General features: G+C 36.0%; 1 protein-coding gene across 4 annotated transcripts in view; it reads left to right on the top strand.

The window, feature by feature from the left end:
• Nucleotides 1-21980, top strand: part of ADGRG6 (adhesion G protein-coupled receptor G6) — a 110743-nt gene that overhangs the window by 81792 nt on the left and 6971 nt on the right. For all 4 annotated transcript variants that reach the window (XM_014888617.2, XM_014888623.2, XM_014888624.2 and 1 more), the window contains 10 exons: nt 1906-2046; nt 5057-5173; nt 6283-6328; nt 8005-8111; nt 10852-10979; nt 12280-12548; nt 14164-14278; nt 15307-15590; nt 19578-19679; nt 21777-21929. In XM_014888617.2, the coding sequence (XP_014744103.2) occupies nt 1906-2046; nt 5057-5173; nt 6283-6328; nt 8005-8111; nt 10852-10979; nt 12280-12548; nt 14164-14278; nt 15307-15590; nt 19578-19679; nt 21777-21929 (1462 nt within the window). The remainder of the gene's footprint in view (nt 1-1905; nt 2047-5056; nt 5174-6282; nt 6329-8004; nt 8112-10851; nt 10980-12279; nt 12549-14163; nt 14279-15306; nt 15591-19577; nt 19680-21776; nt 21930-21980) is intronic.

Below are 21980 nucleotides of genomic sequence, written 5' to 3' on the forward strand. Positions count from 1 at the left end.
AAATAGATTTAATGTACTTGATTGTTTCACATATTTATAATCCTAGATATTTTTACTAAAATTTCTTTGAGTCAATTTTATCAGAAATTTTTGGTGATTGTAAACTCTCATATTAATGAAGCTCAATAGCTGCTTGTGAAGCTGAATAGTTCTTTGTTATCAAAGGAATGTTTCTCCTGCAGATTTCATCCTTTATTTATGGAAAGAGGAAAGGAAAATTCTAAAGCCAGGTTTTGGATGATCGCACATAGAACAGGAATTACCATCTGTGGCTTGAGGACATCCAGGAATTTTCTCGTTCTGGAATCATTTATTACAGTACTGTCTAAATAATCATAAAATCCAAACTCCATCAAACTATTTATAATATTCCTATTGGAACACGAGCTTCTTCTCAGACTTTCACATTTCCAACAGCTGATTGAGAATTCTTAGCATCCTTCCTTCCAGAAAAGTTGCAGCAGCTGTGGGCCCCGTTTATATTTTCCATGGCTGTCAGAAAGATACTTGCTATCCCTGCTGAAGGGAGATTTCCTTGTGAAAGCCCAGGTTTTTCACCAGTGATGTGATGATCTATTCTGGGCTCATCAGGGAACATTAAACTCTTCAGGCCGTATGTCAGAATGTTTCCAGAATTTATTTTTTTTATTATTTTTTTTCTTAAAGTAGATACCAAGCAAATTTATCCATGGCAACTTGGAAAGATTCTATTTCAGTCCCCTGTGTCTTTATGTTTCTTGCCAAACCTTTGACTAAGTTAGGTTTTGGTGATTCATATTATTAAATTGTTCCTGTAATATATCCATGCTTCTCTGGAGAAGCCTCTTCGACTCTATTTGCAGACAATACTTAATGGGACATCTTTATCACATACACACTTTCTGTTTACTGTGGCAGAATCAACCTCTGAAACCTGGTTTTGAACTACATTTATCCCTGTCAGGAGATATCTATGAGGTACTTCTTACTGATTTCCAAGGGTGAATAATCTGTCAATAGCCTATGACTTTTAACGTTCTATTAGCTAATGGTACTTTTAGAATTACACAATTATCCATGAGAGGCATAAATACACAACCAGGATGCCTCTGGGGAAGTCAGTAGTGGGAGTTCCCATATCTCACAGTAAAATTCTTAGGTGCTTTTACTACAGAGCCACTGTGAGCTGGCTTGCTCCCCTTCCTTCAATGGATATGGTGGCACACCTTGAGTAGGCCATGGTGGGAAAGTGATCAGTCATAGAATTGCTAATAAAATGCAGGGTTGCATCCTATTTTATTTCCTACTCACTTTTTATATTCCTGGGCCACAGAGGGCTTTTAGATTTCTGATACATTGCCAGTAAAGATTAATTTTATATGATGTCAAAATGTGTCCTTTGTGTGCTACATAGCACAAGAAATATGGAGAAATGACACTAATAATTTTTAAATCTCCTTTCTGTAACAGAGAAACTGTAAAAGCTCTTAAGAGAATTATTTCAGATGTGCAGATCAAACCAACTAATACAATATAACAGAGAAAGATTCAGAGCATATTTTTTAGTTCTCAGCATTGTTTGCTATGAGGAAAAGTATCTTGAATGTTACTGAAAATGGTTATGACTGTCATAATTATCATCTCATTATTTCCAAATCATCATTATAGCAATGGAGGAGTTTGTTTCTTTGTTGGTTTTATCTAATATCATTTTGTAGCAGAACGCTGATTTCATGCTGGAAAAGTGGGAAACCTCTCCAGCCTTTAAAAAATGTATTTATTGCATCAACTCTTACATAGCACAAGTCATTTTAGTGTTGATTGGTTCTAGTCCCATATCTAGATATTTCTGTGTAAGAGTATGAACCAGTTGTGGATGGTTTCTTTGTTGTTTAAATGTGTTCTCCTGTTGTTTTTATTTAACAGATAGATTTTGACAAGGATCAGACAAGTGCCATTGCTTCTGTTGTTCTGCCACCAAGTTTACTGAAGAATTTAAGTCAGGATGAGTTTGAAGTTATATCCAGGGCTCAGTTTACTTTCTTCAATAAAAATGGTCTTTTTCAGGTAAGTGCTAATGTGCTTGAAGACATTTCAGATAAGGTGAATAAAAGACAGCTCCTAAAAGTTTCCTGTAGTGTAATAATTTCACAGTATTTCATGAGTTACAGGAATTAAAAGACAACAGCAAATGTAGGCACTAAAGACAGCCTTATGTTCAGAGCAGCAAAATAGTTGAAGTGCCTGAGTTGAGTTGAAGTCAATGGTTTAACTGCAAATTCCTCTCACATGTAAATAAACCTTTTCTCAGGGTAATCTGTGGAAACCTGTGTCCCAACTGCTTAAAATCAAAGGAAAGCAGCAAAAGCCTTTTAAAAAGCTTTTAATTTTTGTTAAAATACATTAATATAAGTCCTTGATGTTCAGTGGTGCCAGGTTCTTTTTTATTAGGAGGGAATTTGGCATGTAACTCCTTGCCTTTAAGTGCTGGTTAGCAGTCATATCCAGCTGACTGCTTTCTATTCAATTGGAAACCCTGGGCTGATGGTTATCAGCCAGAGAAATTCTGTTCATATATATACACTAATCTTTTCATACCTGTGTATATGCATACCATATTTTAATAGGAATAACGATACTGCTACCTGGAGTAACAACATGCTAAACAACATGCTCAAGTAGATTCAATGTTTTATTTTTGGGTCTTATCAAATGGTAATTGCAAACAGTGCCTGCATGGTAGGTGCCAAAAATATTAGGAAGAGTTTGCAGCTTGGAAAAAGAAAACCAAAACCACACTTATTTGGGGAAAAAAAAAGTTAATTAAGAAGGAAACATTGTTTCATGGTGAACTGTAGAATGTGTCTCAGAAGACTTGAGTTTGTTTTCTCATCAGTATTTCAAGTGACCTTTGGCTCTTGTGCATCCGCAGAACTCCGTAGTATTGTATTGTCCCTATATTATCGTTTTTATTGGCAGTGTATCCAGATTCTTCAGATAATCTAGGCAAGAAAATACCCATGACCCACAGTTGCCTTCTAAAATACACCCCAAAGTATTTTTATTTAAAATTATATTCGTTTTAAGGCTGCTTTTGAGAAAAACAGGATGGATATCTTTAATTAAAAAAAAAAACCAAAAGAATACAGATGGAGGCTGGTCATAATGGCATAAAATCATGTGAAGTCAGAATGTGTCCCTTAATGGTGCTAGAATGCGTTTCTAAGTGGTACTTAATAAGCCATTGAAAAACAAAAACCATAAAAATTGCACCTTAATTTGCAATTAAAATGCCTTTCATTTTTTTGTGTGTTTTTCAAACGCTTCATGGGTGATGTGTTTAACAGAATGAACTAAAAATGTGTGATCCTCACATTTTTAGGATGTCTAAAAGTAAAGGAAGTTAAAGAAAAACAGGATTAAAATAAGGCCTACAAATAAACTGACCCACATGCCATCTCAAACCAAATAACTTTATCCCTTAGTATAAGAATATTTCAGTTTTATTGCATTTCACATTTCTTCCACGTGCAATTACACATATCTGAATGTTATTAGCTGTATTCCTTTAAAGTATTCAACATAACAGTGAAACATACTTTGCAGCATTGGTGGTGGTGGGTTATTTTATTCCAACTGAGAGAATTCTCGTAAGTTTTGTCTTGTAATTCATTAAAGCTGGTTCCATTGCTAAGAGGACTATATAAAAGCTGTTCAGGGTGGGATTCACTTCACCAAGGCCAGGTATGTTCAATGTAAACATCTATGCCTGAACTGTTGAACTTCAGCTGAACACAGCCTTATGGCTAAATAAGTAGTAATCTGTATTTTACTTTAATGCACACATAAAAATATATTAAATTGCCTTCCCTAAAGAGACTAACTATGTCTCGTTTTTCTCATCTGCTATGGACAGAATCCACTGAAACCTGTGGAAATATGTCCAAGGACTTTCATAGACTTCAACAGATGTTCAAATTTAGGTGGTAGCCAAGAGACTTTTTCTTGTCTGAATACTCAAGAACTGCCTAGAAAATTTGCTTTTTCTTTCCTCTTCAATTCTTAAGGTTTTAGGAAATTTTGCCATGAAGCTCCAGTATAATCTGTAATACTGTATCTGAAAATTCTTGGGTATGGTTCTTAAGTAAAAAAATATTTTTCTCAGGATAATATGCACTTAATAACTGAAGCTATATGAGTAGTGGGATCTCACAAGCCCAGTGAGCTGAAACCTGATATCTTGTTATGTTAACAAAACTCCTAAATGGAAGGAATCAAGGGTTCAGGGGTTTGGTAGACCAGATTTTGGGGAGGAAAATGATTAGCAATAGAAGATTTCATTTGACCTAAGATCTGCCACAGGCAGTGACCAAGTTTCCCAACCAGGCATCCAAATATCCAAGTTTCAATAGAAGCCTATTAAAAAAAAAATAGCATTGCCAATGCAATTCCATTTCAATAAATAATTAGTTTCCAAGGAAACCTTCTCTTCTGGAAAATTGTCAGCTGCAGGTTAAAAATCCTACTGGTCAGTGATAATGTCAGAATCCTATTTGAATTCCTATTAAATAAGACCTTACAGAAAATGCTATCCCCTTCAGTATGTAACATTGCTTTGAATTTGTTTACTACTTCATAGTCATTCATTTTAAGATGGAGGATGATTTAACAACTCTATGCAGAAAACAGTTTATTCTCTAAAAACTTTGCATTTACTAAAGGACAGTGTCAACAATAAGATAAGTGAGTTCGTTCATGCTTGTTTAGGGAAATGAGATAATCATATCATGGGTTGTTATCTGCCACATTGTTTGAGTTATAATTTTGTTTGCCTTCCAACCCCTCTCTATAATTGTGCCTATGCATGTTTATGGCTACAAGGAAAATAGGGAAGCTTCCATGAGGCTAACCCATAATTTGATTTTATAAGCATAATATTCTTATATTGAGTGATCAAAAGTACAGAAATGCTGACAACTTACTTATTCTGGCACGCTGCAAAAATGAAACTGTGTACTCTGGCTTTTACATTATGTGCCCTGTAAGCACTTATTATATTTTTCTCTATCTCTTGAAGGATGCAGAAAATACTGCCAATTTGACCAGTTTTGTGGTGGCATGCAGTATTGGAAACTTAACCATTCAGGATCTTCAGGATTATGTGAAGGTTACAATCAAGCATACCAAAATTCAGGTAAAACAAGACTGATTATTCAGAGGAACAGGAATGCAGATTATATATGGTAAAGGCTAAGATTACAGTCTGATTTATATGGATGGATTTTGAGTAAGATCAAATTGAAATTAAGAAGTCTAGAACAAGTAAGCAAAAGCAAGTAAGCAAAAAGTAATCTCTCCCATTCTCGTGCATTCGCCCTCCATTCATGACCTAACATTTATCTTCAAGATCATTGATTCTGCCCCTCTGAAGTAATTTCTGTGCCAATAAATATCAGTGAAACCCTTGTTAATGACCATATTCATGACCAGGGTCAAGGGACATGATTTATTACACTGGAACTTCATAATTACTTAAATTCTTTGACCAAACATTATTCACTTTGTTAATAGTTCCCGGAATTATTTTGTTGTTATGTGGTTTTCATCAGAGGAATAGACAGAAACACATTAATGAAACATGACTACAGTAAATCTAGGGAAATACAGACCAAATGCAACCTTTTGGCACATACTGTTCCAGTCTGAAAATGTGTGAGCTTGACTCCATTCTCCATATCTAATCCAAAAGAGGCAATAGCACTAGAAACACTAAGAAAATGTTAAAATGCAATACTTAAGTAAATTGTTTATGTAATGAGAGCCTGGTTTTTAATTTTCACAGCTCGATTAACTTTATCTTGCATTGCACTACAATGAATATTTTAAGGTGAGGCAAAACAACCTACACTCGGGTTCAGCAGGCATTTACACATTTTCAAGCTTTACGTAGAGGATTCATGGAGAAACCCAAAGGAAATAAACAATAAAAAGTGTTTAGATTCTATAAAGACATCATATTCATGGATAACTTCAGTAACACAAGAAAATTTCATTATTCTGAGGATGTGCAAAAGGAGCCATCGAACACTACATAGAAGCAGTGCTCTAGATTTTGCATTTTGGACAAATCCATCTTTCTAGCAGAAAAAAACTCTAATTTGACACTAGTCAAGTTTTAAAGAATTTAATGATATAGATTCTTCTGCTCATTAAATGAAAATATATGCATTGCAGTATCTGTTGTAAATGTTGAGATTTATGTCTGAAGAGATATAAAAAGTCTACTTTTACATCTGTTATTAGGAAGGTCCTAAACCTACCTGTGTCTTCTGGGATATGAACAAAAATGGTAAGTTTAAAAATATTCTAATTTCTTTCATGAGATGAATAAATGTGTCTGAGTTTTAAAATTGGTCACACTATTGGCTATTTTTCTTCCAAATCAATCCTTACAGGATTCGATAGTCCACACAATGAAGTGTGTATTTTCTTCTGGGTAGTATAGTTACTTGTAACAGCAAATGTTAAATACTCCTTTTAAAAGTTTGTTTTTAATGTAAATGCCTTCAACATTTTAAATTTTTCAGTTAAATTTTTCCATTTTTTTCCCATATCTGCAATTTTTCACTGGTCTGTCTGTATGAGCAAATTAAATTATAATGCTACTCAGACACATGAATGTTCTTAGCCATGCTTTTAACTGTTCATTTCTTTAAAAACTGAGTTATATAGGTGTAAGTCTGTAACTGTTACAGATCTTCAGCTTTTTTGATCATATGTGGAGATACGCACTAATAAGGCAACTTTTTAGACCATCCTTCATCAAAGAATGATCACTACTGCCAAACCTGTGTGTCATGTTTTATTCAGGCTCTTAATCCTTTACACAAAGTTGTTCTCTGGGATGACTTTCCAGATGTCTCTGTTTTAGAGATCACTGCTGAGATGTTTCTCTTCCTTACAATAAAACAGATAGAGCTGTCGGATTTGGGATGGAGAAGTTCAGTACACAGAGTCTTGCAAGAAATAAAATTTACCATCCAAATTTGTATTTCAAAGCAGGAAATACAGACAGAGCAATTGAGGAGAATGCAAGAGGACTAAAATGAAAAAAAAATCATATAAACTAGTTAGGAAACTGAACTTAAGAATTGCATTAAAGGAGGAACACACAGGGAGGGAGGATACTATTCCCAGTAGCTGCTTGAGTGAAGAAGAGTTTTAAGTGGTTTTGGAACATCTTCACAGTATTTTGAGAGAATGCCTTGATTTTAAGTGTTTGATTGTCTTGAAGTTACAGAGCAAATTATGCTGGATTTTCTCAAGAGCTGTGACAAAAATGTCTTTAACAGTCAGAGAATATGAATGATTTCACAAAACTAGCTCATATTTTCACAGGGAAAAATGAAAAAAGAAACAAATTTTCATTTTAATATTTAATTTTTAAAACGGAAGTCTTTCTACTTGTTTTTCAGAATGGTCTTATAAAGTGGGGTGGGTTGGGAATAATTCACTTCATGTTTTTGTAAGGCCACCAGAGATCATTTGGATTACCCACTCTTTCTGCATTACGTGCTGCAGAGAGGAAGGACAGGACCCTCTGCTCCTGGGCCATAAAAGCTTTCATGTGCCTGAGGATATATGAGTGGGAGGCAGGCAGGTGTAGACATCACATCAGTGCAGGGGGAAAGGAGTTCTAAAACCATCTTATTATTGGGTAAAACTAAGGTGTGTCTTAATGCGTGATCCACGTCTTACTCACTAACCAAAAAGCTCCCTACCTTTGTTATACATCTCCATCTGTTGCTTCTGCTCAGTAGTCCATTTCTGGGACACCCATCTGGGGTAATTCTTTGCAGAAACTAGGCAATCTGACACTTGCTTCTCTGCCGGTTGTTTTTAGTGCTGGCTCATTCAATTTGAGAAAGCGCTTCTGCATTTGCACAAGATGAAGTGAGAAATCTGCTAGGAGAGAGGTTGCCATGTGTTTGTTGGACAGAACTTTCTCATGTTTCATTTCCACAGGTGGCAGTGGTGGCTGGAACCCTGAGGGCTGCCAGGTGGATGCAGAGTCCAATGAAAATGAAACTGTGTGCTTATGCAACCACCTCACACACTTTGGGGTCCTAATGGTAGGCAAACTCACTGCTCACCAACTTATCTTTCCCAGGAACAGCAACACAGCTTTTGTCTGGTGTCAAGACAACTCTCATTTTTGTTACTTGGGTTATTTCTTTTGCATCTAATTTTTAATGGTAATAATCATATGTGATTTCCCACCTTATTATCATAGAGTTATCTTTCCATAACCAAGTAGCTAGTGATAAGGCTTCAGGAATGAGATAATTAATAAAGTTAGAAATAGAAGAATATTATTGTTGTTGTTATTGTTATTATTAAATTCTTTCCAAGTGGCTAAATATTATTTTTAAATAATTAAAATGTACCAATGAGATTTTTATGTTTTAAAAATAGTGTGCCACAAAAGACCTGAGATTGAGACTTCTGAGGCGTACCAAAATACAAAAAGCATATTATAATGTCCAATTTAATACAACCAAGGCCCAGTAACATTTCCACTAGAGAGACAGGATAAAAAAGTGATCTTAATGAGTCCTAAGTTGCCGAGGATCTCTGACATATCCCTTAACAGTATAATCTGACAAAAGTGACCTGCAGCTGAGGCAGAAGGTACGTAACAAGAGGGAATTGAAAAAGAAAGTATATTTGAAATTTCCAGATTGAGAAAGTGAGAAGTTGCTTGCAGGGGAAGAAAAAAAAAAAAAGCCAGCTTGAGAAATAGTTAGAAATGTTGTTTTCAGATCAAAAGGAAAAGACACTCATAGGGAAAAACAGGGAAAGAAAAACATCCTCTAGACAGTAGAAATAGTAGTGCAGATGAAAAGTCAAAGGACTACAAAAATTCTCTTTCATCCTTAGATTGAAAGGCTGAGTTGTCCCTTGCAAACCTAGTTCACAAATTTCACAAGATTTATCTAATGTCACGAACTATGAAGTGGTATCTTTTGCACGGTGTGTAAGCCCATATTGGCCGTTTTCTTACCTGGCTTTAATCAGTTTTGGGGTGCCGTGTATGACAGGCCTTCTCTCGGAGAAAGGCTGTTCACAGAGCCCTGGTACAAAACACGTAGTCCGTACTCTGTCAGAGCCTTAAGCAAAGTCTCCAGACAGAGTGGCTGGCAGAGCAATGTCTATCCAGGAGATGAAAGAGGGAACCATATGGGGCACTTCAGCCTCAGCAGCACAGCCTCCAGCCTTCAGCTGCCTCCAGCAATTTCCGCTTGTGAAGTGTTTTTCAGAGAAAAGAAATCCCAACATGAAAAAAAATGAATAGTGCTATCTTAACTTTTGGTGGTTGTTTATCCTCAATAATGGCCTGATACATTTTTTTTCCAGCTGAAATTAACATTCTTTGGCCTGTAAAATATAGCTGCAGAAAAGATGTTGGCTCCTGGTCACAGCAGGAATAATTCCTAAGTAGAAGTATTTGGAGTTTGAAGTAACTTGTGGCAGTGTTAAAAAGGACTTAAACCACATGAGGCAGCCACATACACTGACTTTTTCAGTTTTGGCCTTCCAGACCCTTCTTAATAGAACTGCTCTCTTCACATCATGCTGAGATGTAGATATGGAAAAGCCACAAACTTTGTGTCTTCTTGCAAGCTAAATAATGGTCTTGTTCCACTTTTCATCCCAAAGGGATTAAGAAAAGGCTTTCTTTAGGATACATTCAATGAGCCCCTTCTCTTCACTGAATGCTTCAGTGGCAGTAGGAAATAGGGCAGAAGTTCTTTGAATTTGGGCTGCATTCCAATAGATTTTTACAGAGCTTTGACCATTGTAGTTGCTTTTCCATTTTAATAATTTCTTGTGACTTTAATTTAGATACTAAATTATTTCCAAAAAACACTCTCCTTATGTATAAATAAACTATCATATAAGGCTGGAACAGACAGTAAAAGAAACCTGCTCCTGCCTTTCCCTACAAAGCATGCAAAGTTTTTCAGCATTTAATGTTTCTTTTTGCTAGCTGGTTTTGCTAGGGACAACAGTGACAATGACTGTGGAATTGACATCATTATCTTTTAGTGTTTGCTCACATTTCCTCCACAGTGATCTAAATCTGAACATTTTCATGTTTTCTTGTCCTTAAAAAGAGGAAATAACACTGTCGTTTATTCTCAGATGGTACCATGTGGCAGTTACAGTTAGACAGAAAAAAAAGAAAATACTTAGAATGTTCCTGCTTAATTTCCAAATGTTTTCTGTTGTTCTTGTCACTACTTTTCTGACCAATTCTGGTTAAAAGTGTTGTTCTTACATCGAAACAGACCCTAAATCCAAAAAGCAGTATCTTGCCCTTGGTTTCACCTGTAGATGATTAGTTACATCAACTCCTGTGGATTTTTAATAACAAAAAGGCCAGAAATTCCCTACAATGTTGCATATTTCATATGAATACTTTTAAGTTACATTTTTCTAAATCTTATGTCTTTTGAAAAAGAGTTTTACACAAGCAACAGAATTAAAAATTTTGGACACTGGAGACTTTTCCAGAGAAGGACATTTGAATTCCTAGTACTGAATTATAAGGATCATAATCAGGGTCTACCTGCTGCTGCCAGCAGTGATAATACTTAAAGCACAATGCTTTGAAGAGCAGTGGGAAGGAAGTGAGAGGTGTAACAACTGGAGACCGAGTACACGCAGTAAAAATGAACCCCAGTGTCAAGGTTACAGTGGTATTTCCAGAATGCTTTTCAGTTTCACTTGACTACTTATCAAGAAAGAGTGCTGTGCTCGTAGCAAAGGTGCTGCCTACAACCGAGGTCTCTTCCTCCTCTCTCACAGGACCTTCAGAGAACTGTGACGCAAATCAACCCACAGAATAACAAGGTCCTGACCTTTATCACTTACATAGGCTGTGGAATATCTGCTATATTTTCAGCTGCAACTCTTCTGACATACATTGCGTTTGAGTAAGTACTAATTCTGTGAAGGACATCACAAAGAAGTACCTGTATGTGCAGAATAAAATCAGTTAGTTACGTGGTTAGTGTGGTTTATTTGCCTAGGAGGGGAAGTCCATGTTTGAAAAAAAAATCAAACCTGTAAAATCAGGGTCACAGTGTTGTGAAGTAGAAACTTTTTCAAGGGGACGTAAGTTCAGAGTCTTTCTTCCAGTTTCTAATGCGCTGTGCTGCTCAGACCAGGGAATAAGGTGAATGTGTATCAAAATTTTCCTTTTGCCAAGACAGAATCCTCTAGACTTTGAACAGATAGATACTATTTTCAAATTGTCGAACAGGCTTTTTATAAAAACAAAACTTGCCTATGTGAGCACGGGTTCCAAATTTAAAAACAGAAATTTCCAACTAGAGCAATTGCATTCTATAGCCCTTCAGAAAAAAGTGGGAAGAAAGAAAAAATGAAAATAAATTGTGAAGCGCTACCCAGAAGCCCTGCTGAAATGTGAAAGTGACTCAAGAGAAATCAAAAACTTTGCAGTGGTACAGTTCTCTAACAGTGAAAAGAGAAAATAGTCATGTCAACACAAAGAAAGCATTCTGCCAGTAACAGAACAGGACGTAATAGCTGCTAAAGAAGGAAAATTTTCTGGGGACAGGAGGGGGAGCTGGAGAAGGGGGTTTCAAGTTTTAAATATCTTCAATGATTGCATTCCTATTACATTACCTATGGTATAGTCTTCTAGTTCAAGTTGATAGAAATTGTTTTCTGCCCCTCATTACCCACATTTCAGTGGGGATCAATTAAAAATTTACTTCTTCTTCAGTCATCCTAAGATCCTATTTAAAAATAAGCAGAAAACCACATGCACTAAACAATATATTCCAAAAATTAGTCTAGCAAATAAGGGCACATATAAAATGATCACAGATGACCTTCTGGTCAGCTATACTTTTTTTGTTTCCATTTAAAATAAAAAGTACTGGTTTATATTCCATTTGAAAGTATGTTTTGGGTTGGATTTTTTTAGTGCTTTTTATTTTTTTAATAAAAAATCAGTTGCCAAAATATTGTAGCAGTTAATTAGCTCATTATGAACCCAAAGAACTGATAGCTTACCCCCACCACACACAGCTGAATCCTTCAACAATCCCACCCAGAAATACACACCACTATGTCTTACTGCACAAATCCCGCTGGAAGGGGTTCCTTGTGCTTTTATTGACTTTGTGAAGGGGTAAACCCAGCTGCAATAGGTGGTTTGTGTGATTGCAGCAAGTGAATCGTGTGCACCTGTGTTTCTCTCATTAGGAAATTACGAAGAGATTATCCATCCAAAATCCTGATGAATCTGAGCACAGCCCTGCTCTTTCTTAACCTGACTTTTTTGCTCGATGGCTGGCTTGCAACCTTTGATATTGATGGCCTCTGCATAGCTGTAGCTGCACTTTTGCACTTTTTTCTTCTGGCCACCTTTACGTGGATGGGACTGGAAGCTGTTCACATGTACATTGCTCTAGTGAAGGTGTTCAACACGTATATACGGCGATACATACTGAAGTTCTGCATCATTGGCTGGGGTGAGTTCAGTAGATGCAATATTTGGATAGGATGAATGCTGCTGTATAAAATGCTTTTTATAAACGCTGCTATATAAAAGCTCTCTATCAAGAATACAGAGTAGAATTTATATCAGTGTGTCGTTTCCTTCCCCCAGCCTGCAGCAGTGCCGGCACACAGCCAGCCCTCTCTGTCACCCAGTTCCCCTGTGTGATTCTGTGTAAATACACTCTCACTGGCACTCTCCACCCAGAGCAGCTCCCAGCCCCAGAATGAGCAGAGAGACCAGATAAACTGGTCTTGTTTTCCAAAGAGGCCAGAGTAGGAGAGGGGAAATGTGAGTTTCGTGTCAGAGATGGAGAACTGTGTCACACAATGAATGCAGAAAGTTTTGCAGTTACTGCAAAGCTTATTGAGGTTTTGCATTGACTTTCAAAAACTTAAAGTCCAGCCTAAATTTTCTTGTCAACAAGCATGAAGCCTATTGTGGAATCAGAAACAACCAAAATTTTCTGAGGTTCAGCACAATATTTAAACCACAAAGATATCCTGGCTGCCTTAAGCAATGTACACAGCAGGACAGATATGGAAAAAGTAATACTTAAAAATAACTGCAAGGCTCAGGCAGCAAGACTTTTATTCTTCATTTTTGTCTGTATCAGGAATCTGTGGTTTCTCCCTGAATGCACATATTGTGTTTGAAATAATACAACACAATACAAAGCCATTAACCTTAGGGCTAGAGAACTGACCTCAGTACGGCTGATAATTGATGTCTTTCCATTGGCAACTAGCATCCTCTTTGGCAACCTCAGCAGAGTACAAGGGCTGAGTGGTCGGAAAAGCAAATTAACCTCTTCCCCCTTGAATCTGTTCTGTTAGAGCAAGGATAAGACATGTAAATAAGGCATATCAGGAAATGTACATTTCTTTTGTGTGAGCTGTACCTTTCTGCAGAGTTCTCTTCTGCATAGTTGTCTATTTTCCCCAAATACTCCCTCTGCTTTTTAATTAAATAATACATACTTAGCTTTACAGAAGCAAGGGGACCACATATAAATAAAGTATATATAATATGTATAGTGCTGTAGAAGATATATAATATGGTGTGTATAATACAATGTGGTTCAGAGAAGCAGTGGAGAAATTACTGGTTTAAGTTCATGTTCCCCAGGTATACAACTTAATGAATTCACATTAGCATGAAAAAAGTCCCTCAAAAAATTCCTAATACCATCCCTCCACTAGATCTCATTTTTGCAATAATTTGTTAATCTTCTCACTATATAATGAAAGCCTGTGTGCAGTTGCAAATTTAACTTTCGGTAATTAAGGGATATTATTTTACTTTAGTTTATTATTTTTCTTTAATTTCCTTATTACGTACTAAGCTACTTCTACCTTACAGAAAATTGCAAGGTTTATTAATTAATGCCTGTTAATTGCTTTGATAGTTCCATATATCTGTACTTCTTGAAAATGTGTTTCCTTCAACCTTCTCAGTGCAGTTTTCTCAGGATGCTCTGCATTAAACCAATAGGGATGGAGACACCATCCCTAACAATAATTCAGCTTAGCATGGTGAATTTGAAAGTTTAGGAGATTTGAAAGCTCACAAGTTTTCTTGTGTTACAGGTTTGCCAGCTCTGGTGATAGCAATTGTTTTAGCAAGTGCCAATACAAATGCAAGTCAGGTTTATGGCAAAGACTTATATGGCAGAGATACAAGCGGGCAAGGAGGAGATGACTTGTGAGTATTTCTTTTGATCTCTTAAAATTTATAGCATTTAAGCATTTATAGTTGCTTTGGAAAAGTCGATGGTGTGTTAAATAAGCAAAAAAGGCAGAACTCCGAATGATTAGAATCTGTAATGTGAAGAAGGCTGTTAGAAAAATTGGAGGGAAATCTGCATTACCCAATGCCAGGTACAAACGTTCCTCTGGCAAAAGAATAATTTATAGGTTTTGTCATTAAAATAAAATAAAAATACTTGTCTTGGTTTGTCTTAAATGAAAAGTAAATTTTCTAGGTAAGAGCAAAGAAAGAATTTGTATTAAAATAGTTTCCTTTGTAAATCAAGCAGCCTTTTGCCAATGTAGTTCAATACTCCTCTATGTTCTTGTCTTGATGACCAGATAATAAATCCAGATGCCAAAATTTTTATGTGAGTGTTCTTTTCCTTGCCTGGCAAAGCTTCATCATTATAAATAAAACTTTAATTTTATAATTTTATTATAGTATCATGCTGAGCATTCAGTCCATTTGCTGCAAGAGGAATTAGAGCTCTCATATGGCTGACTGTCAAATGGCTACCTCAAAAGTCCTGCTACTTCTCCAGTCATGTTCAAGTGCAAGTTCTCCTTTAGCTCCAGTGGCAGAAACTTGAGATTTTTATACTGAACATCCAAGTTTGCACATTCTTCTACTAAAGCACTCAATACTTCGTACAGATGACAGCAGTGAATTTTTTTGTACTGAGTCTAAACTTCTATTCATGATGGGATTGCAGTTCCCACCACTTCCCACATTTTTAATTAGTTTTGACTAAAATGTGGTACAGCCCTCAGATTTCTCATATGATAATACTATAGGCCATATTCATTTAAGATGCCTCTGGGCTTCATCCTGTTTCCAAACAGAAAATGGACAAATGTTTCATTTTACACTATAGTTCTGCATCAGTGGTATCAGAAATCGGCTTACTTTCCTCTGGATTAATTGGAGAATAGTTTCCATTAACCAAAAATGATCCTTTTTTATTTTAATTTTTTTTACAGCTGCTGGATCAAGAATGAAGTTGTCTTTTACGTGACTTGTGCCGGCTACTTTGGAATCATGTTTCTAATGAATGTTGCCATGTTTATTGTGGTGATGGTGCAAATCTGCGGCAGGAATGGGAAAAGAACCAATCGGAGCCTGAAGGAAGAGATCCTGAGGAACCTCCGGAGCGTGGTCAGCCTCACCTTCCTCCTGGGCATGACATGGGGCTTTGCCTTTTTTGCCTGGGGTTCCTTAACCCTTCCTTTCCTGTACCTCTTCTCAATTTTCAATTCATTGCAAGGTAAGCTGAATTTTTGTTCTATGAACAAATAATATTTGATCTGTTACTGTTCTGCAGCATACTATGTCCAGTGATTGGACCAGGGAACTCATATCCAACCTCTCTAGGTTTTCCTTTCGTATTTAACCATCATTAGTTTCCCTTTATGTGGAATAATAATAATACCAACTACATGTGCATTGAATATCTTACATAAATTAATTACAGTTTCAATGTCTTTTTTGATAAAATGAACTACATTAGAAATATAGCTCTGCAGTGTTCTCTGTTGAGATACATGCTGTATGACTGTCAGCATTTCCTTTCACCGATTATAATAAATATAGGAAGCCTTGTTCCTTAATTTATTCCTGTAGGGAATGCGTAAATCTCATAACTATTTTATTAAGGCATGAGAAACTCATAAAATAAAATTCAGTCCTGTCTCAGTGTGGAGAGATAGCAGAGACATATGGAATATTCTTTGCTTAAGAAAAATCCAGTGACTGTTACAGTCAGCTTATTTTTCTTTCTGTTACTCAAGTTTCCAATGTTTTCCTTTTCCAGCATAGTTTGTCTCTCTGAAAAATGCTGTAAATTGTAATCGAATGGTTATAAATTACAGAATCACATAGCTGACATTTAAAAATACTCAGGTCAGAGCTAAAATTTGCATATGTTTCAACTGCCATAAAATTCTCTACCCGTGCTTGCCCTACCCACCCATAAAGAGCAACTAAATACATGATGAAGAGAAAACCCCACGGTCATTGGAAGTGCATGTGTTATGCCACACACGTATTGACATAAAAAATAATTCTGCTGGGAAAAACAAAACAAAACAAAAACACCCCAGAAAACAAACTCGAATGTCATTGAATGAACGTGCATTATGCAACACAAATATTGAGATAAAAATGAAATATTCTTAGGGTCAGCAAAATATCTCTTCTCTTTATGGAAAAAGTACTGAATATCACCCTGTGCAGATTTTATCTGATACAGCTGAGATGTATTTACTGCGCTGAAAGATTTATTGAGCTTTCATGGAAAGAGAATCATGTTGTGGTTTTTTGTTTGGGTCAGTTTCAACCTAAAATGCTAAGCAAAATGACAAAAAATATTTGGATGTGGTGTTCTTACTAGAGACTGTTTTTTCCAAAGGACAGATTCTGATACTCCCCTAGCAGCATAATGAAGTATTTACTGCATTGTGTCTGTGTTAGAAATTCAGACAGGCCTAGAGAGATCAGAAGTATGGGAAGAACATGAGAAAAGACTGAAATTCTGAAAGCCTTGCCAAGGGTCAAATTGAACAAGTTCTCTGTAACCAGAATTTCCAGTGTGGTCAATTAAGCTTGTATGTGCAGAGTGCATACAAGGTTGACCAACACTGCCTAAGTAGGGTAATAGCACTGTTTAATGGAAAATGAATATTTGGAAGGGAGCTAAGTCAGAAGATGAAACCGAAAAAAAAGAGAAGTAAATGTAAATAAATGTAAAAAGAAGAGTGATGAGCTTTTCATGGATTGTGGTAGCAGTGATGATGCAGTCTATGGTCATCAGGTGTGTCATATCAAGCAATAGGAGATAAAAATCATGTATCTTCAGGTACTTATTTCTGTGTCAGAAAGGGCTAGGCAAAGCTAAAGAATGAAGGAAGTGGATATTTAAAATCCTATATAACTGGTGTTCATGTAGCAGTAAGGGGGTGGAATGGGGTAAATCTGTATCAGGAAGAATTTCCAAGCTGCAAAAAGCATTTCAATATGGTGAGTCTTTCATCATTATTAGCAGCTTAATTATGGAGATATAAAATACATCTCCATAAATACATCTATGTTCTCTCAAGTTTTTGAAAGCTGCATGAGCATTTCAAGCCATACCAGCAGCCTCCAGCAGCAGTTTTCTGTGCACTGGCAATGAAAAACCAAATTACAGCAACTGTTAGTGTTACTGTACTTTGCTTTTTCATCTACAAAGGAAATTCTTTTTCTCTCCTTGATGCTCAGAGTAAAAAATCTGGGAACATTTCTTTTTTGGCTGCTCATTTTATATATATGCCTGGGCAAGCCAAATACTTTCAAGTCAGAGCCAAGCTAGAACCAAGCCTAGGGTCTGATTTGTCTCTGGGAAACAAAACCAAAGCTGTACTACTAAAAGCACATTGTAAACTTAATGAATAATGAAACACAGAGAAAAAAATTCTGGAGACCAAGCCCAGACAGGGCAAAGGCAAAGTACTTAATGCAGTACATTTGTTTTGCATTACTATGGAATATGTATTTTCTTTTTAACCATTCAGAACATTCACTTCAGTTTAATTAAGCATCCATTTTCTAAGTTTGTAAGCTGTGTAAAAGCCCTAAGAAGACTTTGGGCCTCAAACAACTTCATATCTGCAGCCCTGTATGAGCTGCTAGTGGTTGCATTGGACTTGCTCACTGCTTTAAACAAATCACACAGAAAAATATTTTACCAGATGCAAATACAGTATCTATAATCCAAGACAGCTTACATTTGAGATTCATTAAGGTGACTCCTTTTTTAAAATGTACTTTTCCTATTTTTCCCCATGAGTTCTTGAAAAACTTTGGAAAAATTGTGTCATGACCCAACCCCTACCTGAAGTCAACTGATTCCAGAGGTCTCAGCCTGGCCTGATAAGCAAATACCAGTGCAGCTCAGTGCCATGCATTAGTGCAAAATTAGGCCTCAGCAATTTGGAGATCATCTGATTCTCCAGAACATTATTATCCAAGCTATACCCTGCCACTGTGTTCTGACAGCTGAAACATAATAGACATTAGTATACAGAACTATTCATGATAATCATAAAGGAATGGTTTTAGAGGAAGCCACTTGACCATGTTTGCCCACATCATGTAGTGTTTATTCACATTTAAGGTAAAATCATGAGGGATCTGGCAGTAGCACTTTTTTGCCATCAGGTTTTCGGCCTCAGGTTGGCTCTCTCACAGACAATACAAGTAAAACAAGAAATAGGCTAAGCCACAGAACAACAAAAGATTACACAGCCAGTGCCTGCCTGAGAAAAGGCAGGAGCATATGAGATTTCCAACTGCTATATTTAGTATATACATTTCCAACTACTGTATTTAGCATAAACATCTACCTTTACCTATGTAGATGTACAAAGTACCTCTGCAGGTGATGAAACCATACCGTGTGCCCTGTTAAGACCTACCTTATCACATGGTAGGATGCTTACCACCCGTCCTGAAAATAAAAAGTTTAAAATTCCATGAGAAAAATCAACTCTACAAAATCATTCTTAAATACATTTATTGAAATTGTGTATGAAAATCAGTTTTCTTTGGAAATAAGTAGCTGGACTCCTAATTAGTACTTGTGAATGTATTCTTACCATTTTTATGATCGTTTCAAGTACATGCATGAGATGCACATAAATCCAAGTGTGCTTTTTCAGCGTTTGGCCAGCACTCAACCCACTAAATAAGGACACTCTTAAGTGCCATTTACAAGATGGTTTTAAAAGAATATAGCCCACAGTTCTGTACATACGGAACCCTATCCAGGAGATAAAATATCTCCTTGCTAATATAATAATGTTGGTTTTTATTTTGCGGTTTCTCTCTTGCAGTCCTGCTGGGTGCAAAATAGTCATTTGCTTCAAACAAAACACCTTTTAATAATGTTCCTCAAAAAAAAAAAAAAAAAAAAAGAAAAGAACACTGAGCTGAATCTAAATCAACAATGCCAATAAAAGGCATCCTAATCTCTGTATACTGATATCCTGGACACTTAATGGCAACTAGAGGATGGGAAAACTTTAGTTAATTTCTATACCTCTTAAATGACGCAAGGATAACAGTAATAAAATATTAAGATGATTTTTTTTGTTTGTATTTCATAGTCTTCTGATTACAGATTTCAGTTAATCTGTTTATAAATTTATAAATATTCGTTCATGTTTATAAATACTCATTTAATAATTCATTTGGTGTTTATTTGCTTTTGTCACAGGTTTGTTTATATTTGTATTCCATTGTGCTATGAAAGAAAATGTGCAGAAACAGTGGAGGAGACATCTCTGTTGTGGCAGATTCCGACTGGCAGACAATTCAGGTAAATTCAGTTCACAGCTCCCCTCCTTAGGTGCTGCAGTTGTCTATAAAGGTCCAGGTAAAAAGTCATTTATTAATATAATATGCTATGTTATTTTTAATATATTGCAAGGTAAGCCAGAGATGGGAAAAATAGGTCAATCATAGGCTGTCACTTCAGTACTAATAATTGCCCAGGGACATTTCAGATATCACTGCATAAAAATTCTCATATTTTTCAAGGTTCTATTAGAGGCAGCTAGTAAATTTTGTAGTGCTATGGGCATGGTTTTGGAAGGGCCCATCAGACCCTAAAAATAACAAGATAAAAAATAATCCAGAGATTCAAACTTTGTCATTCCAAACCCAGTTGTACTAATTTTCTCCTATATTAAAGTATATTGACTTTAAATTGTGTGGACTGTTAAACTGATGTAGGAGCAATTCTTAAAAGCATAGAAATATTCTGACTTCTTTTGCTTTTATCTTTGTCTTTTTAAACTATCCTGTCATTTGCCACTGAATTCACAGTCTATTAGAGACTCAGAAACATAGAAAATTCCCGTAACAGAAGCCTGATTAGGTTCTGGAACTGAAGTTCACTTTCATCTGCAGCAGTCAGAGGGAGAGATGTTGGTTTGGACACAGGAAATGCTTGGGCCACTATATTTATAGTTTCCTGCACCTTTGGCCATCTTGGATGGCATGAGACTGCCGTGTTCAGGCAGCTGGCTCTTCCTTTGCTGTCTGATGTGGTGATTTGGACCATATAATATAATACAGTTCCTGTTCAATGACCAATGTTCAAATCTACATCAGGTATAAGGTGGAATAAGCTCATTGCTTTCTATGGTAAGCTTTCAGTTTGTAGGAAGGAAACTTCATTCATTATTTCAAAGAGTTAATACAAACTAGGAAAATCATATTCATTCTGATCAGACATCCAAATTGTTTCATTTGTTCCATTTCCATTTGATTTATCCTGTAACTCTTGAACTGAAAAACAAAACCAAGATAGATTAAATGTTTTTATTTTTTATTTTCTTTTTTTAATACTGTTGTTGGGCAGCTTGTGGGCATGAATATGGTAAAAATAAAAACATGAAGGATTTGAATATTTCAGTGGTATAATTAATCTGATGTCATTATGACTGGCATTAACTAGTTTATCTCCATGGGCTGGTTTTAATCTCCATGAACCTGACACTGTTTTCAGGCAGAATAGTGAAATATAAGTCAAATGTGAATTTGCATACCTAAATACTCTAGCAATAATTTAGTATGAAGTATTTGTCTTGATTTAAATCAATACTAAAGTGGCCCAAATGTCTTTGGCTTGGACTTCTCTTCCATTTTGGGAGTTTCACTGAAGTACAGTGAATAACAGCAAGGTGGCTAAATTGTGAAACTTCCTGCACTTACCTGCAATTCATGGTAAAAAGTAGTTAGATACTTTTATTCTACTGGTATTGGGATACCTGTGATGAATTTTTAAGTGTTAGTTTTCTTCAGTCAGTTTATTGGTATTAGCTATTTAATTTAATTTTGGAAGATGTTCCAGCATAAGAGCCTATTGTATTGATGGCTTGGACAAAATTCTTTAAATGTGAACTATTGAATAATCTTTATTATATAAATTGTGCACCAATATGCTAAACAACAAGTTTAGTTGTTAGTATGTAGTCTCTTCTGCAGCAGCAGCAGCAGATCAAACTCTCAGATGATAAGATCATTGTAAATGATCCTATCTATCCCTTTCTCATCACCTTTGGATTTTGCTCTTCAGATCAGGAAAATTTGGTATCCCTATAGTGCTACAGAGCTTCTCTACTCTTCTGCATTCTGGAAAGCCAGGTTTTACTTGCAGTTCTGCTGCCCAGACAAACTATTGTTAGAATTTTAGAGCCACCTATTTCAACTGCTGTGGTAGAGTAAATCAAGTTGGAATAATTACATCGTTCTTAAGAACCAAAGAGGATACTTTACAGGAATAAGATAGGGTATTTGTTAAAAGCAATACTAAGAAATGCATCAGATATTTTAAATAATAACAATTGAATAAAACAGACATTTATTATCTATTGTAATTATTTATGTAAAATTTCTCAATCATTTTTAGATTGGAGCAAAACAGCAACCAATATTATAAAGAAGAGTTCTGATAATCTTGGGAAATCCTTGTCCTCTAGTTCCATCGGCTCCAATTCAACCTATCTAACATCCAAATCAAAATCTACGACCAATACATATTGCAAGCGAAACAGCCATACAGGTGAGTTCTTGCACTGCAGCCCAGTGCATCTGTGAATACATAGGGTTATGT

This window comes from Sturnus vulgaris, chromosome 3, assembly GCF_052056855.1.
Source record: "Sturnus vulgaris isolate bStuVul1 chromosome 3, bStuVul1.hap1, whole genome shotgun sequence".
Taxonomy (NCBI): Eukaryota; Metazoa; Chordata; class Aves; order Passeriformes; family Sturnidae; genus Sturnus; species Sturnus vulgaris.